The 27,632-nt window shown below is 36.2% G+C and overlaps 3 protein-coding genes and 1 long non-coding RNA gene across 6 annotated transcripts in view; 1 reads left to right on the forward strand and 3 right to left on the reverse strand.

The window, feature by feature from the left end:
- Window positions 1–6,357: 6,357 nt before the first annotated feature.
- LOC149476451 (uncharacterized) lies at window positions 6,358–9,964 on the forward strand. The gene is made up of 8 exons (XM_089711719.1): window positions 6,358–6,382; window positions 6,829–6,857; window positions 7,001–7,062; window positions 7,305–7,376; window positions 7,637–7,923; window positions 8,303–8,424; window positions 8,813–8,947; window positions 9,210–9,964. The coding sequence occupies exons 2-8, from the start codon at window positions 6,852–6,854 to the stop codon at window positions 9,348–9,350; spliced, it is 825 nt and encodes a 274-aa protein (XP_089567845.1). The 5' UTR covers window positions 6,358–6,382; window positions 6,829–6,851; the 3' UTR covers window positions 9,351–9,964.
- Window positions 9,965–10,141: 177 nt separating this feature from the next.
- On the reverse strand, window positions 10,142–12,036 carry LOC149476452 (pro-resilin-like). The gene is made up of 5 exons (XM_089711965.1): window positions 11,857–12,036; window positions 11,346–11,407; window positions 11,102–11,126; window positions 10,882–11,013; window positions 10,142–10,435 (listed from the first exon to the last, which is right to left on the reverse strand). The coding sequence occupies exons 1-5, from the start codon at window positions 11,860–11,862 to the stop codon at window positions 10,370–10,372; spliced, it is 291 nt and encodes a 96-aa protein (XP_089568091.1). The 5' UTR covers window positions 11,863–12,036; the 3' UTR covers window positions 10,142–10,369.
- Window positions 12,037–14,209: 2,173 nt separating this feature from the next.
- On the reverse strand, window positions 14,210–15,395 carry LOC149476453 (uncharacterized). Its single transcript, XR_016317826.1, has 2 exons — window positions 14,445–15,395; window positions 14,210–14,403 (listed from the first exon to the last, which is right to left on the reverse strand). It is a non-coding gene; the product is annotated as an uncharacterized LOC149476453 (long non-coding RNA).
- Window positions 15,396–15,468: 73 nt separating this feature from the next.
- Window positions 15,469–27,632, reverse strand: part of LOC149476454 (uncharacterized) — a 29,574-nt gene continuing 17,410 nt past the window's right edge. For all 3 annotated transcript variants that reach the window (XM_089711767.1, XM_089711766.1, XM_089711765.1), the window contains 6 exons: window positions 26,889–27,064; window positions 26,178–26,430; window positions 23,746–23,897; window positions 22,871–23,030; window positions 16,960–17,063; window positions 15,469–15,896 (listed from right to left, as the gene is read on the reverse strand). In XM_089711767.1, coding sequence (XP_089567893.1) covers window positions 15,818–15,896; window positions 16,960–17,063; window positions 22,871–23,030; window positions 23,746–23,897; window positions 26,178–26,430; window positions 26,889–27,064 — 924 coding nt within the window. In that variant the 3' untranslated portion in view covers window positions 15,469–15,817. The remainder of the gene's footprint in view (window positions 15,897–16,959; window positions 17,064–22,870; window positions 23,031–23,745; window positions 23,898–26,177; window positions 26,431–26,888; window positions 27,065–27,632) is intronic.

The following is a 27,632-nucleotide window of genomic DNA, read 5'->3' on the forward strand; positions in this document are numbered from 1 at the left end:
AGATCCCCGTCAAGGGGGGACGCCCTTGTGCATGTCGCTACCAGGGTGAACCTGCAGTTCACCCCCGCGTCCGCGTTAAAATGTAGAAGCCCTTCTAGCTAACATTGAGAGACACCACACAAAAAAAAATGGATCATGTTGTCACTATATTATCATGTACATCAAATTTTTGAGAAAATCTCATATTCTTTCTTCTTAGCTTTCACAGGCAAGTAGTTTCTGAGATTAGTGCTTTCAAACAAAGTACAGCTTTACATAATTATATTATTAGTATAGAAGTATTATTATATAACTGATACATATGTACTAATAAAAAAACTCCTTATTACTTTTAATGAAACTGTTTCAACACAAAGTTAAAAACTACTTTCATGGTTTACATTCTAACTGCTCCCGTGCGAAATCGGGCCGTGTAGCTAGTTTAAAATACACAACAAAATTTGCAAATCATTCATCAAATTGAATTAGTATTAGCTTGTAATAAAAACCGGCCAAGTGCGAGTCGGACTCGCGCACGAAGGGTTCCGTACTATGGGGATAATATTTTTAATTTTATTTTTCAATTTTTAGTATTAATTGTTGTTATAGCGGCAACGGAAAAACATCATTTGTGGTAAATTTCAGCTTTCAATCTATGACGGTTTATGAGATACAGCCTAGAGACAGACAGACAGACTACGAAGTCTCAATAATAGGGTTTTTTACCCTTTCAGTACGGAACCCTAATAGGAGTTATACCTATGTTTATGCAATACTGTATCGATATCGATGTAATTTCTAAGAACAACCGTACATAGCATCGGTATTTTTATGGCGACCTTGCTCCGAATTTATCGATGGATTGTCATATCGATAAACTAGTGATGTTCTTGCCTTTTACGGTGGAACCTAAATAGTGATGAGTAGTTATAATATGACTTTATGTGTTTAGAATTTAAATTAATATGATATTATGTAAATTAAACATGAAATTTAAAAAGTCGTCTTGCATTAAATTTATGAAATTTTGTATGTATTTTAGTAGATACTAGCGGTCTGCCCCGGCTTCGCCCGTGTTAGGTACATGTTTACGTTTCCTCTCCATTAGAACCATCCTAGTACTTCAAGGAAAATTATTATAAAAAAAGAATTAACTAAATCGGTTCAGCCGTTCTCGAGTTTTGCGCTTACCAACACATTTAGCGATTCATTTTTATTATAATATAGATTATTATCAAACTTTCATCCCCTATTTCAACGTATTAGGGGTATGACAAAAATGTAGTTAAACATGCGCCTCTAGGTAACTATTTTCATTTCAAAAATTATCCAATTCGGTACATTGGTTTAGTCGTAAAAGCATTAGATATATTTTCGTATTTATAATATTCATATGATAGGTTTCAAGCAATAAGTTTTAAAATAAAGATAAATCTACAATAGTAGCAAATTTATATGTAACAACAGATTACCGAATACTTCACTAATATAATATTCGTACCAAACTATTGAATTGGCACAATTAAATTATATTTTGCGTAACATTGGATAATCAATCGTGATGTGCTGAGTAATTGGACCGAATTCAATCGAGTTTATTATTATTGTAATATGTACTTGATAAATAATAGGCTTAAAATAAGTTGTTACACTTTGTAAATTGGGCCAAAGTTTTTGAGGTTTGTAATTTTCGGCATTATTTGGGTCGGTGTTTTTAAATAAACATTACTCTTCACATAATTAGGTTTTATAAGGTTTTCGACACAAACTACTAAATTTAGCTAGCATAATATAATATTCTGCATTTCTCAAAGTTTAAAACATCTACAATTTGGGTCATACGTGCAATTATGTCTAAACTTATAACTGTACTAGCTTTCCGCCCGCGGCTTCGCCTTCGCTTTCAAAGAAAAACCCGCATACTTCCCTTTCCCGTGGTATTTCCGGGATAAAACCTATCCTATGTGTTAATCCAAGTTACCCTCTATAAGTGTGCTAAATTTCATTGTAATCGATTCTATACTATTTGCGTGAAAGAGTAACAAATATACATACACGTACACATACATCCATCCTCACATACTTTCCCATTTATAATATTAAAATTATTAGTAGGAAGGATAATAAGTAGAAGAGGATAGAATTAAAACATCTTTGTAATAGACATTAAAGATTAATCGTATTTTCCTTATTATTGTTATGTCGGCTCTTCCCTTTTATTAAAACGTATTATAACGTATAACGTATTATTAACTTGTGCGGTGTTCCCGAATGGTTACAATCTGGGGACCTTTAAGAAGAGAGCGTATTCCTATCTAAAAGGCCGGCAACACACTCACAATGTCCCCGGCGTTGTGGGTGCTCATGGGCGACGCTGACCGCTTACCATCAGTTGTCGCGTCTGCTCTGTTGCCTCCTCTCTCATAAAAAAAAAAAAAAAAGTGGACCTATTTAGTAATAGACAAGTAACATACTAAATTAAATAGTTTGACTTACATAAACTACACCTGTACAGTATAGAATATAATAATATGTACCTAATATACAATGTAATAAGAATCTCTTCATGTTCCTCCATAAGTATGATTTAGGTAATCAAGATACTATATATTTAAGTAAATTAATATTTAATATCAATAATATCTCCCTTTCATGGTGCCCTTCCAAGTTAGTAAAATAGTAATTATTATCTATAGCTGTTAGTGCATATAAAATAAAGCTGAAGAGTTTGTTTGTTTGCACTCGCTAATCTCAGGAACCACGGTTCTGATTTGAAAATTTTGTATCTTATAAGGTTGGGTCGCCTAAGATCGGATGTGACATAAGATCGGATGCATGGAATAACTTGCAAACTAGGCAATATTCTCTACTGCTGCCAACACTACTAGATCCGCCATTTTGTTCTGCCCCTCTCTTCACTTTGCGGCCGGCCAGGCAAAACTTCTTTGTCAAATTTTTTAGGAATTTCCTGACCCAATCATTGATGCTCAATGTATGGACGTAAGTCCAGATGTTTTCCTAATGTGAACTTTATTATTAAACGCATAAAAGTGAAGATACTACATAGTCCGATCTTCGGCCGAACTGTTATATAATTTGCTTAGATAGATAGCATCTACGCAAACCAAAAAATTAGGGGTTAAACAATATTTTTTTGTCATCAATTTACAGTTGACCGCAACAGAAAAACGACATCGAATCATGAGAAATAAAATAAAAAATACAATACGTATAAAATTTTCGGCAAATGCGTCCGATCTTAGCCGACCCAACTATAACAAATACAAAATTTAAAAAAAATTAAAAAAGTCGCTTCCCGCCTCTGTCTGTAGGTATGTACGTATGCTATAGTCTTTAAAACAACACAACGGATTTTGAAACAGTTTATAGCTGACTCTACCACTCCATCTATTTAAAAAACCGCATCAAAATCCGTTATGTAGTTATAAATATAGAGACATAGGGACAGAGAAAGCGACTTTGTTATAAACTATGTAGTGATTAAGTTGGTAAAACAAACAACACACGGACAAAGCGGGTAAAACCGCAGGGCAAAGCTATGGTAAATAAGCAAGGTCACATGCATGCAAAGCTGTCGGAATGCAAAATGATTGATTCCGGTGCAAATGATACGGTTTTGTAACTCGCCGGCCAAATCGATATTTGCATATTGCAACTCCTTTCCCTTTATGTTATTTATAATATGGATAAATGTATCGTTTAACTGTGTTATAGGTTTTCTTGCCAATTTGCTGTATAAGCACAATATACAGATACAACCAGTAGGGAAACTTCATACAAGCAAGCGTGTTTACGAGAATCGTAAGGGTATTTATGACAATTGACAGATATAAGAATACCCTTACGCTTCTCGTAAACATGCTTGCTTGTGTGCGTGAGCCATTTCGAACGTTTGTATGAAGTTTCCCTACTGTACCTATGTATCTGTATATTGTGGTATAAGCGACTTTTCAAATTGGTGGTACTTTAAAAAATGACTATGCATAAGCACTTTTAAAAGTGCAAAGCAACAAGCACCACAACTTAAGTTTTAAATTTGATTTTTTTTCAAAGCTTCATATCCTTCTTAGTTCTTATATGCAAATTTACCCATATTAAGGAACCAACCTCCTTACCCCTCTAAGCTCATTCTTAATGTGCCTATAATGAATTTTTTTCCACAAATTCATGTAGGTACACAATACAGATTTTCTATAATAATTTTAATAAATAATATAATCGTAAATTAGGTATACATAATATAGTTTAATGTAAAATAATACTCAATGGATTAATTATTTAAATCTAATTATTATCTACTAATCTAACTTTGAAAGTAGATATGTACAATAATAGTACAAAGTACACACCAACATTCATTCTTAGTAAGTATCAAAAGCTTATTGTGTCAATATTGTTAAGTAATATTTGTGTACCTAAGGTTCGGCAATTGGGCAATATAATAGAACCTGTACCAAACAGGTTCTATTATACAAATTAATAATAAAATAATTTATTTAAAACAAATAAGTTAACTAAACGGTGAAGGAAAACATCGTGAGGAAACTGACATGTCGAAGAATCAAAAGTTCGATGACATGTGACATCTGCCCGCACTTGGCCAGCGTGGTGGATTATGGCCTGTGCCCTCATAGGCCCGTGTCCCAGCAGTGGGAACCGTATATGGGCTGATGATGATGATGAAGTTATCTTATGTGTTCTTAATCCGGAAAGGGGAACCGTGTTATCCTTATGTACCTAAACGCGAGCAAAACTAGTATAAAAATATGTTATCCGTATGTATAGATTCAAGAGCTTATTTTTCTACAAAAGTTCAAAGGAAATGAAAAATATTGATTAATTGAAAGAGACTAGATTTGATTTTATGTTTGTTCTTTTATTATACAGTCTTAATCAAAAATTACTAAATCGAATTTATTTTACAATTAAAATATCGAGAAACACAGGGCTTTTCATTTTTCATTTTATTTCTTACTAGCTTTCCGCCCGCGGCTTCACCCGCTTTGTCTAAAACGTAATAAATTATATACTAAAACCTTCCTTTTGAATCACTCTATCTATTAAAAAAAACCGCATCAAAATCCGTTGCGTAGTTTTAAAGATTTAAGCATACATAGGGACATAGGGACAGAGAAAGCGACTTTGTTTTATACTATGTAGTGATTCCGAGTTAAATCAGAGCAAAGCCAGGACGTATAGCTAGTAATTTATATACCTAACAAAAAAAGTTATCCTAAAAGTTTAGGATCCGAACAAAACCACGCAAAAAAAGCTAGTCAATAATAAGGCCATAATTCAATAAAACTGACTAATAAACAAATTAAAATCACCTGCAATCACATATTTTATACAAATAAATCGCACTTGCTCAACACTGATAAATCAATTAAAGCAGCGAGCGCCGCGGGCGATCACTAGTCATAATAAATTGTATGTTGGTCAAAAACTTGTGGAGCACGCTTCGCCGTTTTGGGCTTTTGCGATTGTAAAGTATTGTGGTGGAAGGCACTCTACTTTGTATATTATTAAATTTGTTACTTGGCAAATTACTTTCGAACCGATGTATCGTATATAATGCCATTGAAAAATGCTTCTAAAAAGTGTATTTTCAAAATGTAACATAATCTAAATTGAAGGTTTTAATAAGTGAAAGAAGGGTAACTTGCTTTTATTTTGGGCTTCTACCTACAAACAAAGGCTTAGATTTTACTGAGTTAAAACGTTTTTTTTATACATAACTAAAAGAAAATGTAATATTGCAGTCCATGGCTATTAAAATAATATTTCCCAATGCACATTACATTCATTCTAGTATTTGCCTAAGTTATAATAATTCCAAATCAAATTACTCTTAGTTCCAACCACAGATCACAGAAACTAAAGGTCCCAACCATAAGAATAGTGTCATAGAATTGCAATATTTATAATACACTAGCCTTCCGCCCGCGGCTTCGCCCGCGTTTTCAAAGAAAATCCCGTTCCCATAGGATTTCCGGGATAAAACCTATCCTATGTCCTTTCTCGGATATCAAAATATCTCCATACCAAATTTCATGCAAATTGGTTCAGTGGTTTAGGCGTGATTGAGTAACAGACAGACAGACAGAGTTACTTAGTACAGAGTTATTTATAATATTAGTATGGATTAATAGTTTCAAGTCATTATAAAAATGCAATATCCATACTTCATTTATCCATATTAAAAATATTTTAAGTAGAGCATTCTTCACACAATATATATCAGGAGATGCGCTCACGCACGCCTAACGAGTTAAGATTTAGTATATAAGTCTCCGAACGGTATCGGATCATCATTCCAATATCATCTCTTATACATACATCTCTTAAACATACAGAATACAGTGATTTCGACGTTTTAAAGGTAATAATAATTGGGAATATAAGTAAGTAAGGTTATAACTTAATCTAGATAACTGAAAAAAATCTAAGTTTGTTAGGTCTATCTTATTTTTCAAATTTCCTGTGTTAGAAAGAGTATGTTTCTCTAATTTTATTTTTTCTGAGTATTCATAGGTCATCTAATAAAGCTAGATCCTAGCATAACGTTCTATCATTCTTTGAAGTTCAAAAAAGTTAAGAGTATTTTCAATTAATTAATTTGCAATATACCTACATATTATATCAATAATAATTTATTTTTCTTTGTATCTTGAGCCTTAATTTAAAATAGTGTTAAATGCGATAAAATTTCTAATTTTTAAATGTCTGTCTGTCATTGTGTAGGCACCCTACAAATAAACATGAATGCTTATACTTACAAATATTAATTTTGATTATTAAAATAATAATATTTTAATTATTTAATAGGATAAATCAGGATCGAAGCAGTCATGAAGGTAAATATAATTTTCTAACTTATTATCAACACAATCTATCTGCAAGCAAAATTTCATCGAAATGTGCACAGCAATTCTACTATTTACTATAAAATATTTTTATTTAAATTGAGAAATATTATCATTTTTGTTCTTATTTTCAGTTATTCTTGGTTGGTGTATTATTTGCTGTGTCAGCATTTGCTGAACCACCAGTTAATAACAGGTGATTATGTTTTTTTTATGTATATTTGTTTATCCATCAATCCGAAAATTGAACTCTACAAATTTAACTTACAAGTCTTTTTACCTTTTTTTAATAACCAATAAAAAAAACATAACGTAGGTATAATTATGAAAGTTGAAAAAAAACTACATATCTATTTTTTATTCTATTATATCATTGATCGTCTATTTTAGAGGTGCAAACAAACATACATACAATACAAACGATAAAGATTTTTTCAGGTATCTCCCTCCCTCTCAGTCTTATGGCGTTCCAGGTTTTGGAGGACAGAGACAGACAGATGCTATTTTCAGGTAAAAATTATTATTTTTCAATCATAATGTAATACCTAGTCACCTAATGTTGAAAAACATGTTTTTGTTAACACAATAGGTTTACCTAAGAAGCAAATATCTTCATTATTTCTATCTTATAGGTATTTTATTAAATTCAAATTTCAACAAAATATACTTACACAGAGAAACAAAAGCTCACACTGATTACAGTAATGTTAAAAATAAGTTACCTATCCATTTCTTAAACAATAAAATAACAAATTATATATTTTTTGTAGAAATCGTCCGTCAAGCACATACAACGCGCCGTCCCGTCGCCCCTCCTCAGAATACGGACCCCCAAACCAGATACCATCTAACCAATATGGACCCCCAAACCAGATACCTTCTAATCAATATGGACCCCCATCGCAGAGTCTGACTAACCAATACTTACCGCCGCAAAGTGCACGCCTATCGCAACCGTCTGCTCAGTATGGAACCCCTAATGGGTTTGGTTCTTCTGACTTCGGAGTTCAGTTCGTGACCCCTTCGCGAGAATACGGCGTTCCTGGATTTGGTAGAGGTAATGTTTTAATTCTTTTTACTACATTTAATCGAAACCATGAATATTAATGTAAATTCTCGTATAATAAGTCAGAATAATGCATTATTTTTAACACACTTTTATAAGTTTCACCTGTATGTTTGTGTTTGTATGTTACTGTCTCCTTTAAACTTGATTTCGACCAACTTGAAACGGACAGATTTAATTCAAACTTAGTACCTTCGCTTATCAAGGATCGGTAGAAATACAATAATTGCATATTTTATTACATCGTATTTTCAGTGTTTTTACTTTTTCATGTCTATTTATTTATTTGTAGTATCGAGCATGATGCGATTTAGGTATTCATCGGAATAAATTTATATTTTCTACATTTAACCTAACTGTGGTAATACAGGTGGTAACCGTCAATACTCTCAGAATGGCAATGGCGCCAACAACGGCTACAACAGAAACCAAAACCGTCAGTACCTTCCTCCCACGCAAGGCGGATACAACTACGATGATGGAAGCTCTGGGGTAAGGATGCTCTATTTATTCATATCATATTTATTATATTTATATCATTCATTTACGTATGATTCTTAAAACGGAATCATTTCCTATTTACTTATACCTCGCTCTATGTTAATAAATGCTCAACAGCCTGCTATACTTTTCAATAGATATTAATAGATATAAAAATATTATTTCTGCCATACTAATGAAAGGATCACAACAGCTTCGTCAATAAGGGTTCACTTTATTTAATATTACTTCTGAATCATCCAACAAAACTATTAAAAATTTCTTCTTCAATACACAAATACGAAGGTATTTGTGTTTCGTATGTTAGCGACAGCAGACAACATTAAGCGTAGTAAATATAACTGAACTTTTCACGAAATTATCTTATAATTTATATTAGGAGCCTGCAAACTACAGTTTCGAATACATGGTGAAAGACGAACCTTCCGGCAACGACTTCGGTCACCGCGAATCTCGTCAAGGAGACAGAGCCGAGGGCTTATACTATGTGCTGTTACCTGACGGCAGGAAACAAGTATGTTTTTGATATATTTATTTAAGCAGTTAAAAGAATATTATAATTGAAGCCTGGATAGTTTCTCTATGCTCTACTCTCAGAATCATTAATTTTAATGTTCATCAACATTTTATATAAAGAATTTTAATAAAAGCAAAAGAAATATATAGAAGCGACACACCGAATGTTCGGAAGTTTCAAAAAATAGCTATTCATATGTCAAAAATTATGCGAATTGAAGATTTTCATTTTGAGTTTATGATTTCTAATTAATTTCCAGACTGTCGAGTACGAAGCAGACCAAAACGGTTACAGACCGAAAATTTCCTACGAAGACACCGGTTTAGGGGTCGGGGGTTACAACAGAAACGCGCAGGCGGGGGGTTACAACCAGAAAGCTCAAGGGGGTTACCAGTACTAAATATTCTGAAATTCACTTTAAAAAATGCTAGTGTATAAATTGATCTCTCTGGAGTTTTTAAGGAATTTATTATTGTGATTTTGATTGATTTTTAAAGTGAAATGGTTAGATTTTTGAACGAATACCACCTATTATTTTTAGTAATATAAATGAAGAATTAGGAATTGTTAAAAATATTATGTAGAAATATGTACATATATAATTTGTATAAAATGCTATTGGTTTTTTACGTTTTTTAATTGTAATGTATTGTATCGTTGTTAACAAACGACTGAGGCTATGATAAACGGATTTTGATGTTTTTATTAAGGTTAAGATATTTTATGTAAAATGCAGGTTTCGACAAACTTTCAGTTCATAAAGTAATAGTTAAGAATATTAATAATCCAATTTTTTTTCTTAAAATTGGGAGAAATGAATCGTTATAATATAAAAAACATACTTTTTATGTAAAGTTTCACTTGTGTTTCAACTTTATGTTGTTGTTTTTAGAACTAAAAGTTTGTCGTAAATCTTAAATTTACGAAATGGCCAGTTTTGCCAAATCTATCTTTCTCTAAGGCTTGTACAGTTTTATTTTTAATGGTTACTTTAATAAACTTTGCTTTTGTATATTTATTTGTTTCTTTTCAATTGTATTGTCCCATGGAGCTTGTAATAAAAAGAAAACATTGCAAAAAATCCTTTTATAAAAACTATTATAAGATTTATAAGCAATTAAAATAAAACATGCATGTATAAAAATAACATTTATTTAAGACATAGCTTCACATTATAATATATTTCCGTTGATCAAAATTATGAATTAAATATTTTCTTGCAATTCAATATTTTACTTTGACATAGTTAAGTTACGAATGGTTACAATAAGAAAACTGAAAAAGGCAAAAAAATTGGAACTAGAGGTATCTCTATTAAATCATTTATAAACATATCATAAGTTAACAACAAAATATCTTCTAAATATATCATAATTAACATAGTTCATTTGAAATTGGCTAGATCAATAATGATGGATTCTAGTTGGGTAGTAGATAGGAAACTGTAGGTCTGTAGCCGTTTTCATCTGCTACATAATCCACCTTCTGAAAAATATAAAATAATAGATTTTAAATGAAGCGTGTTAAAAAGAAAGGAATTTTTCCATATTTTAATCACTACAATTTAAAGCAAACCGCTTCCCGTATAGACTATCCTGTCTGTATGTATGTATGCTTAGATCTTTAAAACTACGCAACGAATTTTGATTCAATTTTTTTCATTATATAGAGTAATTCCCTAGGAAGGTTTTATTATATAATTTTCTAGCTTTCCACCCGCGCTCTGCCCGCTGTGTCTAAACAGAATAAAACCTAATAAATTGTATTTATTTTAATTATTAACATTCCTCTTGAATCACTCTATCTATTAAAAAATCCGCATCAAAATCTGTTGCGTAGTTTTGAAGATTTAAACATACATAGGGGCAGAGAAAGCGACATGGTTTTATGCTATGAAGTGATTTTTATGCCAGCTAGTAATTATTTATTACCTGAATCCGTCCATCAGGCAGCAGCACATAGTACATGCCAACAACACGATTGCCGATTCGCGACTCGCGTTGCCCAAAATTGGGACCTACTGGCTCTTGTTTTACCATGTATTTATAGAGGTAGTTGTTGTCCTGTCAAATTAAATTATTAATATTAAAGAGAAAGCAATTTTAATGTAAAATTTAACCATCAATATGTACTTATTTAATAAAAACATACCGAGGCAGCACCGTTAACAGGATATCTAAAAATATAAATAGGATTTAAGAAATATTATGATACATGCTTTTCATAGATATGAATTCTGATTACAAAGGATTCCTATAGATATTTAAGATAAGGTAGGTATCCTGTATAATTCGTAAAAAATTAAAATGTTTTATTGTAAACACAAAGAAATGAACAAAGAATAATTATTATTCATAATAATTAGGTAGGTACATAATATATTCTACTCACTTACCCATTATATTGAGGTTTTCCATATACAGATGCAATAGCAATTGCAACGAAAATAATAAGTAACTGGAAATCAAACACATAATAATTTAAATTGATTTAACATTCTATTTTTAATTTGTAAAATAAATGTAATTTGAATTTGAATTTACAAGAATAACATTAATAAACTATTTAATAACGACATCTACTATTATTGTAATCCATACTAATATTATAAATGCGAAAGTAACTCTGTCTGTCTGTTACTCAATCACGCCTAAACTACTGAACCAATTTGCATGAAATTTGGTATGGAGATATTTTGATACCCGAGAAAGGACATAGGCTATCTTTTATTGCGAAATATGTACCACGAGCGAAGCCGGGGTGGACCACTAGTTCCATATAAAATAATAGCAGAATAACATAATACCCATAAAATTTATGAAACAAAGGTTATTTATGAAACAAAGGAAAAAAATTACGAAACAGTGAATATGGCCCTTATATTATTAAGACGTAATTACACTTACCTTCATATTTAAGCTCAAATCCTCATTTGAATACAACTTAAACCTTTATATACCAATTTGAAGTTAGATACATTAATAAGGATAATTTAATATTTCTTACCATTGAGTTACTATGTTCTACGTACTAGAGAGGGCATCGCTACTACACTCTTTGTAACACGAGTTAGAGGCAAACGTCACAGACTCTCATCGCTTAATCTATGACTAACTAGACGCCCCGCGCCGCGCCGCGGCCGCCGCGCTTGTCGCACAGATTTTGTTCGTGTCCTCTCTATACGTAGTAATAATACCTCAATGTTTGTTACTCAAGTAATAATATAAGCTATTCTTATCATATACTAGCTGCTCCGCGCGGTTTCACCCCCGTGGCTCCACCCCTGTTGGTCGTAGCGTGATGATATATAGCCTTTAACCTTCCTCGATAAATGGGCTATCTAACACCGAAAGAATTTTTCAAATCGGACCAGTAGTTCCCGAGATTAGCGCGTTCAAACAAACAAACAAACAAACTCTTCAGCTTTATAATATTAGTATAGATACCACAGTACGTAAGCGGATATATTATTTAAAGGCGTATAAATATTATAATACTAGTATATATAGTAGGTAACACCTCGGCTTCGTTCGCGCACTTTAGGTTCGGAGATGAAAGTAATATTTTTTCGAAGTGTAATTTATTTAGGCGCGTTGAGAGTAAAATTTCAAGGTCGCGTCATTGCAATACCGACATGTCATGGAGTGAGGCGATATGGTATCTTTGAATCTTGCTAAAGAAGTTTCACTTCTGACACGTGTGCTAGGCACACACGCTTTTTATGTATCTTCTACATTCTCATATTTATATGCGTAACCAACTTTATAATCTGACCCAGTTTTCCCCTTAATACAAAGACGTACCTATTAATAACAAAATGGGACAGGAAACTGAATCAAAAACAGGAAAACAAGTTTAGATTCATTTCCTTATGAAATACATATTATTGACGGAAACTTCTTGTTTTATTTTATTCTTCAGTCAGTCAGTCATTCAACAGTCGATAATATTTTCAAATAACTGCAAAATTCGTTTATTTGTTTTATTAGCTGTTCCCCGCGGTTTCACCCGCGTGACTCCGCTCCTGTTGTTCTTAGTGTGATGATATAGCCTATGCCCTATAGCCTTCCTCGATAAATGAGCTATCTAACACCGAAAAATTTTTTTCAAATCAAACCAGTAGTTCCTGAGATTAGCGCGTTCAAACAGACAAACAAACTCTTCGGCTTTATAATATTAGTACAGATTAGTTAAAACTAAAAAACTGTAGATATGTTACCAACTCAACAATCGATCTTCAAACAAGGCACACCGCACACACGATTAGTCGTCAAAGTGAGATGGCATGATTCAACTATCGTAAGCGAAAATGAGACAACTTTAAAATGAGGCTCATTTCAAACTCCTCAGAGGAAATCTCTTGAAAATTTTGATAAATCACATAACGGCTCGATGTATTTTGATGAAATTTGATTTATTAAAATAAAACATCATAATATTATTAGGTATTTATTTATTTATTTTATTACATATATACAAAGCACAAAATTCGCATTGTACTGACTAGTATAATATTTGGTGCTCAACCAGAAAAAACTTTACAAAAATTTATTGATAGTTAAAAACTTTTGTGACATTTTTAATTTTCCGGTAGGTTTTAATCTATAGATACTACACGATATCTAATCGAAAGAAAATAAGGGCCACTGATATTTTAATCCATACTAATATTATAAATGCGAAAGTAACTCTGTCTGTCTGTTACTCAATCACGCCTTAACTACTGAACCAATTTGCATGAAATTTGGTATAGAGATATTTTGATATCCGAGAAAGGACATAGGCTACTTTTTATCCCGGGAAATAGGATAGGTTTTATCCCGGAAATCCCACGGGAACGGGAACTATGCGGGTTATTCTTTAACTGCGCGGGCGAAGCTGCGGGTGGAAAGCTAGTATCTTATAAGACCAAAAAAGAGCAACTACGGAGTTCTTGCCGGTTCTTCTCCATGGATACTGCTTTCCGGATCGGTGGTAAATGTTAAAAATATGTAAAAATATAAAAAAAATACAAAATTGCTTTTCGAAGAAGTCTAATTGAATTTGAGTTTGAGTTTTAGACTTTTAAGTTGTTTTAACTAAATTAATTATGTATGTACAAAAACTATTAATAAAAATAATCGTGTCACAGCGTTTTGAACAAACTCGGAAACGGCTTGACAAATTTTATAACATTTATCAACCTAATACAATTCTTAAAATAAAAAAAACATGATGGCCTTTATTTTCTTTTGAATAGATTATTTGATATTTCTATCATATTAGAACTTGGCTGAATTTTTTTCTAAGTCTATTAGGTAGTACATATTATACAAACAAAATTCTAAGCCCGTATTTATACAAAAATCTCATCAATATGAGTGAAGCCGTTTTTGATAGATAAATAAATACGATAAAACTAAAATATTTAAAATAAGTTATTAATACAAAAAAGATCTTTTTTATAGATATAACTTAATCTATTGCATTAGAAAAAATACTAATTATACAATACATCAAAATCTTTCCATCCTTTTTGAAGTTATTTGGTTGTATAAACTCACATACATAGTTACATAAAATTAAACATTACTCACTTTTTTCAGTCGTGTAAATAGGATTTTATAATCTCGAGCGTATGAATTGATAAATATAAAAAAAAACAAATTGCATTGAATTTTGCTTACACATGACAATCTCAGGAACTAATAAACCGAGTTAAATTAAACTTTTGCATTTGATTCAACCATTCCATTTCCATTCGAAATCAAAATACAATGTTTTAAAAGATACAATTTTTAACCGTCAGTTTCACGACTAGCTGATTAAGTCGCTGTTAGCCTATCCAGCACTTTATGACGTACATTTTCATACATTTTGTCATTTTAACTGACAGATAAATACATTTTCATACAATTATTAATTTTAACTGACAGATAAGCTAAACAGAACATATGTAATAATATATAATAGAAGTTATGAAACTCCATAAAAGAGTATAAAAATAAATTTCAAATATCTTGAGATCGTATACAGGAAAATTTAATTTTTTTAATAATTATAATTAAAAACACGATTTTTTCACGGATCTTAGAAACGTTGGTATATAATATAATATACTTGATGAAGTAAATCGCGATTTAAACCCGTTAAAAAATACACTACACATACAAAACATAAAATACATATAAAAAGACAACATAATAATATTATAGCTTGATTTAAAAAGATCTAGCGTAAAATAAATACTTTGTAACTTATTTAACTAATTTTAAATGTATGTCCCATTTTTAAACGCAACTGCTGTTCCAATTTTGATAGATTTTCATTATGCAATTTTTTTTACAACTATTTTACACTTTACAGCATAAAGCTAAAAACTGTCATATTAATTAAAATTAATAATATATATATATATATATATATATATATATATATATATATATATACAAAAATATAAATCTAATTATTATTTTTGGAATAATTCACATGTTAATCTCAATAAAATAAAAATAAATAAAATAAAAAATTAAATTTGTAGGTATATTAAATAATAAATATCTATTTAACTGTATTTCTTAAATTATATAAATAATAAAAAATAACTAATATAATATGTTACATATTATTACATAAATATGTTTTGATATTTACACTTATTATATAATAATATGTAATTTAATGTAATTTTGATATTATTAATAACTAGATTTTTTAAGTGAAACTTCTTTAGGCGTTGAGAGTAAAATTTCCTGGCAATACCGTCACGTTATATCAATTCGATAATTTTGGTATCTTTGCCAAAGAAGTTTCACTTCTGACACGTGTGCTCAGTACACACGCTCTTTTTAATTACAAATGCTATACAAATGATAAATAATATAATTTCTAACTATAATCTCTACAGTAACAATACATATTGAGGTGTGGATGCGTTGCGCTAATACAGCTCGGCTCGTTGTTATATCTGGAATAGCAAAAAATTATTAAAAACAAACAAAGTTTTTTTTATTATTAATATCTCAAAAAATGGCTCCTTAAATGTTCCATCAGAATCAGTAATTGCTCCACTTCTATAATTATTAGTTTATTTATAATTTTTTTTTTTAATCCAACTACTGAAAACTTGATTTCCCTATAGAATGAAAAATATTCACTTTTCATACATTTTTTTTTTTAATTGCTCCCGATTTGCTCTATCAATTACAAAAAAAAATATTTAATTTTGACAATTTTTACAATAATTAACTGAAAAACTATGTTTGCATAGTAAACTACTGCGCTGTGACGTCATCAATTGTCGTTGCGACGCATAAGGGCCATATTTACATGTATCAGCGCTGCAACCGATTGCTGTTTATTATTTTGAAAATTATTTCTAGCTGATTCCAGTAAATCAAACATATTATTTACTTATTTATACACAAAAATACATATTAGTAAGTGTTTTTGGTATTTAATTGATTGCACAAGAGAATTACTGTTTTTGAGATATATTTTTTAACAATTGCGCTGAAGGGCAGGTAATGTTTCGAGTGTAAGTATGCTTTGTAGTTTTTACAAAAAAGTCGTTGTGATAAATTATTTAAAATAAAATAAATATTAATTGTGGTAAAATTTTAAAAATATTATCACTTTTTCTATAAAAAAAAACGAACAACCAAATAATTAGGTATATGCTTTTTAATTTTTTTGCCGAAATAAATTAACTGTAATATCTTTTGATGCCACAAAACCATTTATATTTCTCTGCATATGCAAAAAAATATTGAAATCAGTGTCCTACTAATATTATAAATGCGAAAGTTTGTGAGGATGTGCGTTTGTTTGTTACTCTTTCACGCAAATACTACTGAACCGATTACAATGAAATTAAGCACACATATAGAGGGTAACTTAGATTAACACATAGGATAGGTTTTATCCCGGAAATCCCACGGGAACGGGAACTATGCGGGTTTCCCTTTGAAAACGCGGACGAAGCCGCGGGCTCAAATCTAGTAAATAATAAAAATAATATAAAAACTCACGCATTTGTCCTGGAAATATCTCTGGAATCGATTTCGAATCTATCTTCCTTAACAATATAAGTCATTGATGCTTCATATATACCCTTTCCTGGTCCCACGGAAATCTGAAAAATTATATAAATAATTTAAATTGTATGGGATAAAATACAATAAGAAGTTAGTTAGAAATCTATACTAATATTATAAAGCTGAAGAGTTTGTTTGAACGCGCTAATCTCAGGAACTACTGGTCCGATTAGAAAAATTCTTTCGGTGTTCGATAGCCCATTTATCGAGGAAGGCTATAGGCTATATATCATCACGCTACGACCAACAGGAGCGGAGCAATGCAGCTGGATCGTGTGTACGTATACTTGCGGCTGGATCATGGGTACGTATACTTGCGGCTGGATCGTGTGTACGTATACTTGCGGCTGGATCATGGGTACGTATACTTGCGGCTGGATCATGGGTACGTATACTTGCGGCTGGATCGTGTGTACGTATACTTGCGGCTGGATCATGGGTACGTATACTTGCGGCTGGATCGTGTGTACGTATACTTGCGGCTGGATCATGGGTACGTATACTTGCGGCTGGATCGTGTGTACGTATACTTGCGGCTGGATCGTGTGTACGTATACTTGCGGCTGGATCGTGTGTACGTATACTTGCGGCTGGATCATGGGTACGTATACTTGCGGCTGGATCGTGTGTACGTATACTTGCGGCTGGATCATGGGTACGTATACTTGCGGCTGGATCATGGGTACGTATACTTGCGGCTGGATCGTGTGTACGTATACTTGCGGCTGGATCATGGGTACGTATACTTGCGGCTGGATCATGGGTACGTATACTTGCGGCTGGATCATGGGTACGTATACTTGCGGCTGGATCGTGTGTACGTATACTTGCGGCTGGATCATGGGTACGTATACTTGCGGCTGGATCATGGGTACGTATACTTGCGGCTGGATCGTGTGTACGTATACTTGCGGCTGGATCATGGGTACGTATACTTGCGGCTGGATCGTGTGTACGTATACTTGCGGCTGGATCATGGGTACGTATACTTGCGGCTGGATCGTGTGTACGTATACTTGCGGCTGGATCGTGTGTACGTATACTTGCGGCTGGATCGTGTGTACGTATACTTGCGGCTGGATCATGGGTACGTATACTTGCGGCTGGATCATGGGTACGTATACTTGCGGCTGGATCATGGGTACGTATACTTGCGGCTGGATCGTGTGTACGTATACTTGCGGCTGGATCATGGGTACGTATACTTGCGGCTGGATCATGGGTACGTATACTTGCGGCTGGATCGTGTGTACGTATACTTGCGGCTGGATCATGGGTACGTATACTTGCGGCTGGATCGTGTGTACGTATACTTGCGGCTGGATCATGGGTACGTATACTTGCGGCTGGATCGTGTGTACGTATACTTGCGGCTGGATCGTGTGTACGTATACTTGCGGCTGGATCGTGTGTACGTATACTTGCGGCTGGATCATGGGTACGTATACTTGCGGCTGGATCGTGTGTACGTATACTTGCGGCTGGATCATGGGTACGTATACTTGCGGCTGGATCATGGGTACGTATACTTGCGGCTGGATCATGGGTACGTATACTTGCGGCTGGATCATGGGTACGTATACTTGCGGCTGGATCATGGGTACGTATACTTGCGGCTGGATCATGGGTACGTATACTTGCGGCTGGATCGTGTGTACGTATACTTGCGGCTGGATCATGGGTACGTATACTTGCGGCTGGATCATGGGTACGTATACTTGCGGCTGGATCATGGGTACGTATACTTGCGGCTGGATCGTGTGTACGTATACTTGCGGCTGGATCATGGGTACGTATACTTGCGGCTGGATCATGGGTACGTATACTTGCGGCTGGATCGTGTGTACGTATACTTGCGGCTGGATCGTGTGTACGTATACTTGCGGCTGGATCATGGGTACGTATACTTGCGGCTGGATCATGTGTACGTATACTTGCGGCTGGATCGTGTGTACGTATACTTGCGGCTGGATCGTGTGTACGTATACTTGCGGCTGGATCATGGGTACGTATACTTGCGGCTGGATCGTGTGTACGTATACTTGCGGATGGATCATGGGTACGTATACTTGCGGCTGGATCGTGTGTACGTATACTTGCGGCTGGATCATGGGTATGTATACTTGCGGCTGGATCATGGGTACGTATACTTGCGGCTGGATCATGGGTACGTATACTTGCGGCTGGATCGTGTGTACGTATACTTGCGGCTGGATCATGGGTACGTATACTTGCGGCTGGATCGTGTGTACGTATACTTGCGGCTGGATCATGGGTACGTATACTTGCGGCTGGATCGTGTGTACGTATACTTGCGGCTGGATCATGGGTATGTATACTTGCGGCTGGATCATGGGTACGTATACTTGCGGCTGGATCATGGGTACGTATACTTGCGGCTGGATCGTGTGTACGTATACTTGCGGCTGGATCATGGGTACGTATACTTGCGGCTAGATCATGGGTACGTATACTTGCGGCTGGATCGTGTGTACGTATACTTGCGGCTGGATCATGGGAACGTATACTTGCGGCTGGATCGTGTGTACGTATACTTGCGGCTGGATCATGGGTACGTATACTTGCGGCTGGATCATGGGTACGTATACTTGCGGCTGGATCGTGTGTACGTATACTTGCGGCTGGATCGTGTGTACGTATACTTGCGGCTGGATCATGGGTACGTATACTTGCGGCTGCATCATGGGTACGTATACTTGCGGCTGGATCGTGTGTACGTATACTTGCGGCTGGATCGTGTGTACGTATACTTGCGGCTGGATCGTGTGTACGTATACTTGCGGCTGGATCGTGTGTACGTATACTTGCGGCTGGATCGTGTGTACGTATACTTGCGTCTGGATCGTGTGTACGTATACTTGCGCTGGATCATGGGTACGTATACTTGCGGCTGGATCGTGTGTACGTATACTTGCGGCTGGATCATGGGTACGTATACTTGCGGCTGGATCGTGTGTACGTATACTTGCGGCTGGATCGTGTGTACGTATACTTGCGGCTGGATCGTGTGTACGTATACTTGCGGCTGGATCGTGTGTACGTATACTTGCGGCTGGATCGTGTGTACGTATACTTGCGGCTGGATCGTGTGTACGTATACTTGCGGCTGGATGGTGTGTACGTATACTTGCGGCTGGATCGTGGGTACGTATACTTGCGGCTGGATCGTGTGTACGTATACTTGCGGCTGGATCGTGTGTACGTATACTTGCGGCTGGATCGTGTGTACGTATACTTGCGGCTGGATCGTGTGTACGTATACTTGCGGCTGGATCGTGTGTACGTATACTTGCGGCTGGATCGTGTGTACGTATACTTGCGGCTGGATCGTGTGTACGTATACTTGCGGCTGGATCATGGGTATGTATACTTGCGGCTGGATCATGGGTACGTATACTTGCGGCTGGATCATGGGTACGTATACTTGCGGCTGGATCGTGTGTACGTATACTTGCGGCTGGATCATGGGTACGTATACTTGCGGCTAGATCATGGGTACGTATACTTGCGGCTGGATCGTGTGTACGTATACTTGCGGCTGGATCATGGGTACGTATACTTGCGGCTGGATCGTGTGTACGTATACTTGCGGCTGGATCATGGGTACGTATACTTGCGGCTGGATCATGGGTACGTATACTTGCGGCTGGATCGTGTGTACGTATACTTGCGGCTGGATCGTGTGTACGTATACTTGCGGCTGGATCATGGGTACGTATACTTGCGGCTGCATCATGGGTACGTATACTTGCGGCTGGATCGTGTGTACGTATACTTGCGGCTGGATCGTGTGTACGTATACTTGCGGCTGGATCGTGTGTACGTATACTTGCGGCTGGATCGTGTGTACGTATACTTGCGGCTGGATCGTGTGTACGTATACTTGCGTCTGGATCGTGTGTACGTATACTTGCGCTGGATCATGGGTACGTATACTTGCGGCTGGATCGTGTGTACGTATACTTGCGGCTGGATCATGGGTACGTATACTTGCGGCTGGATCGTGTGTACGTATACTTGCGGCTGGATCGTGTGTACGTATACTTGCGGCTGGATCGTGTGTACGTATACTTGCGGCTGGATCGTGTGTACGTATACTTGCGGCTGGATCGTGTGTACGTATACTTGCGGCTGGATCGTGTGTACGTATACTTGCGGCTGGATCGTGTGTACGTATACTTGCGGCTGGATCGTGGGTACGTATACTTGCGGCTGGATCGTGTGTACGTATACTTGCGGCTGGATCGTGTGTACGTATACTTGCGGCTGGATCGTGTGTACGTATACTTGCGGCTGGATCGTGTGTACGTATACTTGCGGCTGGATCGTGTGTACGTATACTTGCGGCTGGATCGTGTGTACGTATACTTGCGGCTGGATCGTGTGTACGTATACTTGCGGCTGGATCATGGGTACGTTAACTTGCGGCTGGATCGTGTGTACGTATACTTGCGGCTGGATCGTGTGTACGTATACTTGCGGCTGGATCATGGGTACGTATACTTGCGGCTGGATCGTGTGTACGTATACTTGCGGCTGGATCATGGGTACGTATACTTGCAGCTGGATCGTGTGTACGTATACTTGCGGCTGGATCGTGTGTACGTATACTTGCGGCTGGATCGTGTGTACGTATACTTGCGGCTGGATCGTGTGTACGTATACTTGCGGCTGGATCATGGGTACGTATACTTGCGGCTGGATCGTGTGTACGTATACTTGCGGCTGGATCATGGGTACGTATACTTGCGGCTGGATCGTGTGTACGTATACTTGCGGCTGGATCGTGTGTACGTATACTTGCGGCTGGATCATGGGTACGTATACTTGCGGCTGGATCGTGTGTACGTATACTTGCGGCTGGATCGTGTGTACGTATACTTGCGGCTGGATCGTGTGTACGTATACTTGCGGCTGGATCGTGTGTACGTATACTTGCGGCTGGATCGTGTGTACGTATACTTGCGGCTGGATCGTGTGTACGTATACTTGCGGCTGGATCGTGTGTACGTATACTTGCGGCTGGATCGTGTGTACGTATACTTGCGGCTGGATCATGGGTACGTATACTTGCGGCTGGATCGTGTGTACGTATACTTGCGGCTGGATCGTGTGTACGTAAACTTGCGGCTGGATCGTGTGTACGTATACTTGCGGCTGGATCGTGTGTACGTATACTTGCGGCTGGATCGTGTGTACGTATACTTGCGGCTGGATCGTGTGTACGTATACTTGCGGCTGGATCGTGTGTACGTATACTTGCGGCTGGATCGTGTGTACGTATACTTGCGGCTGGATCGTGTGTACGTATACTTGCGGCTGGATCGTGGGTACGTATACTTGCGGCTGGATCGTGTGTACGTATACTTGCGGCTGGATCGTGTGTACGTATACTTGCGGCTGGATCGTGTGTACGTATACTTGCGGCTGGATCGTGTGTACGTATACTTGCGGCTGGATCGTGTGTACGTATACTTGCGGCTGGATCGTGTGTACGTATACTTGCGGCTGGATCGTGTGTACGTATACTTGCGGCTGGATCGTGTGTACGTATACTTGCGGCTGGATCGTGTGTACGTATACTTGCGGCTGGATCGTGTGTACGTATACTTGCGGCTGGATCGTGTGTACGTATACTTGCGGCTGGATCGTGTGTACGTATACTTGCGGCTGGATCGTGTGTACGTATACTTGCGGCTGGATCGTGTGTACGTATACTTGCGGCTGGATCGTGTGTACGTATACTTGCGCCCGTCCTCGTGTCTACGCTCATTTTTTATTAGTTTTTTTTGTAATTTTTACCAATTTTTACACCAAATCGTACCTTAACCTGATAATTCTCTCTATCGGGCCTCACCCGGGCACCGAACTTGCCCACATACCCGTCCGCGTCTTTCGCCGCTACAAATGTTAGCACTCCGTTGTTTGGACGCTGTCTTAACACCCATGATGTTGTTTGTAATGTACGAGGGATGCATTTTGATCTGAAAATATTAGTTTTAATCGAGTTTAGAACAAAACATGGATAAAAAAAAATTGTCTGTCTGTAAAGTCGGTTTACTGACGATAATTGAACGTGACAACGTCCGATTGTGCTTCTTTGTCGCTCGTTCCGCGCTCTCGCTTGCACTTCAAGCCTTACGGAACGCCTCAGAGCGAGGTAACGCCGCATGAGTCATGTTTTATCGTGCGTGCAGCCGGTTATATCGAATTATAAGACGTTGTCACGTCAAGTATTAGTTTTAATCGAGTTTAGAACAAAATATGTATCAATTTAATTTGAGCTGGGATATGGAGATCAGTAGCTAAATTATACTGATTCATTTGACATTATTAATAACAAATATTATGCATTTTTTTATTATTATTTCTTCACCTACTTTTACAACTTTTCACTTGATTTTTATTATTCAATAATCTACATATTTGGATCTTTTAAAAATTATGATTTTTTAAAGACTAGAAAAAATTGGATCACACGGCGGGATTCGAACCCGCGCCTTTTCGCCATTCCGTGGCGTGACGCCTTGATCCCGCGAGAGGATCAAATTTATTCTACTCTTTCAATTTTTTCATATCAATTTATCAATTGTTACATATTTGTTGTTCTTTTTTTTTGAAACATCTATAGGTGCACGTAAAACAAAAATTAATAATTCACATCAATATGTCGATGTTTCACAGTTATTATTTCCTCACCTAACACTCTCAGTGAGCGAGTTAATATAATCGACGATGGCTTTTGTACACTTATCATATATCGGTTCACTCGTTTCCACCCTTTCCCAGGACAAACAGGAACACCAGTGTGGTTCTATCCCGGCTTCGCTGCACGAACGGTTTTGGGATATCTGGAAATGATAATAAAATTATAAATAAACAAAGTTTATATAAAAAAATGTGTGCGTGTACTAGTGTACATGTCGTGGTCATATCATAGATTTGATCATTTCATGATATGAGTGGCCATTTCACGAAATGGTCGCATTTCATGAAATGGCCAACATGGTTTGATCAGATCGTTAAATCGTCAACGTTTCACGATATGGTCATCCACATTTGGCCAGATCGTATAAAATATATAAAGTCCATAAAACATTAAAAAATTCTGAATATTTTTAGAACTTGTTTATTGTCATATAAGTTAGTGCCACGGCAGTGGCCGGCGAATGCCAGAAGCGAATGGTTTTTGCAATAGAAAACATTTAGGTTAGGTTAGGTTAGACTTTAATAAAGAACGCACGAGCCGAGCGAGCAAAGCGAGCGTGCCGCGGTAGCGGCCGGCGAGTGCCAGAAGCGAACCGCTTTTTAAAAAAAGGAACAATTATAATAACATAGGATATATAAATATATTTATGTAAAGTATTTTAGACGCATTTTTTCCTCAATATAAGATATCCGAATTTTCCATAGGACTCGAACCTCTTCGTCGTAAATTATTTGCTATGACTTTCTTCATATGGTAATAAAACGAACTATGAAGTTTTAAATTGCGAATAATTAAATTTTTGCCAGCGGCCGCCATCTTATCACATAAACACAGCGCTTGCAGCGCCTCTACCAATAATTAATGTAACTATTTTACGATATGATCAAATAATTTTGATCATTTCATGAAAAAACCGCGCGTTTAGTTGGCCATATCGAGAAACGATTTCTTATCATTGATCTGCCCAAACCACATCATGATGTGGCCAATAGACATTCGAGCATTTCATGAAATGCGACCATTTCACGAAATGATCGATCATATCATGAAATGAGCAAATCTACGATATGGCCACGACATACACACGTAAGAAGTGAAACTTCTTTATGACCTTATTTTTCAAAAAATAATTTACCATATGCAACTTTACAGAAATACGTCGAATCAAAGATGCCGCGTAACGGAAAAATGTCACGCGTTATGGGACTTTGAACATAGATTTAAAATAATATGTGAATTTGAACAATTCACTTTTATCAAAAAATAATTATTTGCGAAAAACAAGTTTTGACTATTAAAACTATTGATGTATAGTTTTTTATGTTAGTTGTTTTTTTTTTTGTGGTTGAAAATAGAAGATGATGAAATAATTTGCATACATGGTATAACTAGTTTTTATATCTTGATGGTTGATTCCCAGACCGCATCTAGCGTCTGACAATGTAAGAGCGTCTCTCGGCAAGAGAAAAAAGTGAAGTCCCATGTCCCCAAGTGGGGTAAGGGGCAGATGCATTATACATCTGTTTCACTGATCGATTTTCTTTAGGGACAAGTAGGTGATCAGCCTTCTGTGTCCTGCCAGACCGAGACATTTTTTTTCTTCGTCTCCACCGGGAATCGAACCCAGGACCCCTCGGTTCTACGCTCACGCGTCAACCACTGTACCAAGGAGGCGGTCTCTCGGCAAGAGACGTTACCACAATTTATAAATAAAAATTTCACGGTCGAAGCAAGTGAATCTTCGAATGCAGTTCTATTTCTTTTCTATGCTATATTAATATTATTGAAGAGTTTATTTGTTTGTTTGAACGCGCTAATCTCGGGAACTACTAGTCCGATTTGAAAAATTCTTTCGGTTTTGAATAGCCCATTTATCGAAGAATACTTTAGGCTATATATCATCTCGCTAAGACCAACAGGAGGGGAGCACTGCGGTTAAAACCGCCGAGCACAGCTAGTCAAAAATAAATGAATGTTTCCTTTCAGAAAAATTTACTATCTCCAGTATTTAAAATGCTTTCCCTCCAACGAACATTCCACACTACATATAATATTACTAGCGGTCCGCCCTGTCTTCGCCTGTGGTACCTACATGTTTAAACTATAACATCTCTCAAGTTGGATCGAACTGCACATGGTGTGCGAATTTTATTATAATCGGTTAAGTGGTTTAGGAGTCCATTGAGGACAAACATTGTGACACGAGATTTATATATTACTAGCGGTCCGCCCCGGCTTCGCCCGTGGTACATATTTCGCAATAAAAGGTAGCCTATGTTCTTTCTCAGGGTCTAAAGATTATCTGTGCCAAATTTCATCAAAATCGGTCCAGTAGTTTAACCATACATACATACATACAAACCTTTTCTCTTTATAATATTAGTTTAGATTAGTATAGATAATATTATTATTAAAAACTCACCGGTGCCAACAAACTCAGTCCCCTCGTATTTTCCGCACCTTTTATCCTATACGGATTCCAATATCTAGACAGACCCATTATATCCAATATTGTGGCATGTATATCGTGTGGTGTTGTCAGAACTTCTGCGTTCCCGACCAGACTGTGTATAGCGTCTGGTCGGGATCTTGTTAACGCGTCTGGTAGTCTGATCGCCATTAGAGGGAGACGCTCTTCTAGTTTACCTTGTAACGTGTCGCGGACGTTTGCGTATCTGTGGTTTGAAATTATTGTATATTAATGAATCGTAAAATTTATTGACTAGCTTTCCGCCTACGACTTCACCCGCGTATTCATAGAAAGACCCGTGTAGTTCCCGTTCCTGTGGGATTTCCGGGATAAAACCTATCCTATGTGTTATAATCTAATCTATAATCCCAGTTACTCAGTTACTCTATATGTATGCTAAATTTCATTGTAATCCGTTCAGTAGTATTTGCGTGAAAGAGTAACAAACATACACACATACACATTTCCGTGTGGTTTTTGGCATGTCAATTTATTTGTTATATGATTTATCTTTTTGATTAATAAAAATAAATAAAAACCATACACAAACATCAAGTAATGTAGTATTTGTTCAACGTCAACTAAACTAAAGAACTAAAGAACTGCTCATCACCAATCATTAAACTGCTAAATGAAAATTCTCATCATAATATAGTTCATCACCTCGGCCCATGATCACCGAACACCAAGATAGCAGTGTCTTCACCCAGCCCACTGGTGATGAATCTCTCCAAGAAGGATGCTGTCTCATCATCAGCCGTGGCTATCATGTTGAAGTCATCATGGGTGATGTCCGCTATGAACGTGAAACAGAATTTCTTGTCTGGTAACTTGAAGAACTGAAATTTTATTTAAATTATATGAGAAACTGTTTTAAATTATACTAGCTGTGCTCTGCGGTTTCACCCGCAGTGTTCCGCTCCTGTTGGTCTTAGCGTGATGACATATAGCCTATAGCCTTCCTCGATGAATATCTAACACCGAAAGAATTTTTCAAATCGGACCAGTAATTCCTGAGATTAGCGCGTTCAAACAAACAAACTCTTTAGCTTTATAATATTAGTATAGATGTAGAAATATAGATTATAGATTTATTTATAGATCATTTTTAGATCAAATATTGACGTATATTCGACTACACTCACAATCCTGCTCAAAAAGTGTCCCAAGCAAAACTCTGCCTCATAAGATGTAGTGAACTTATGTTAAGGTAATACACGTGTAACTTAATTTTGTAGCTATTTAATAAGGCATGTTTTATTTCAAATATACGCAATATTTAATTAGCAGTCTTAAGTGTTTCAATCCTCTCCCGAGGCACCATTCATTTGAACATAGATGTTTGCTCTGTGTTTGGCTGTTAAAATTATCTATACAAGTATTTATTTAATACTAGCTTTCCGCCCG

The sequence above is a fragment of the Colias philodice genome, chromosome 27, assembly GCF_061535455.1.
Source record: "Colias philodice isolate Cphi_HAF_F1 chromosome 27, ilColPhil1 Martin Lab GWU primary, whole genome shotgun sequence".
NCBI lineage: Eukaryota > Metazoa > Arthropoda > Insecta > Lepidoptera > Pieridae > Colias > Colias philodice.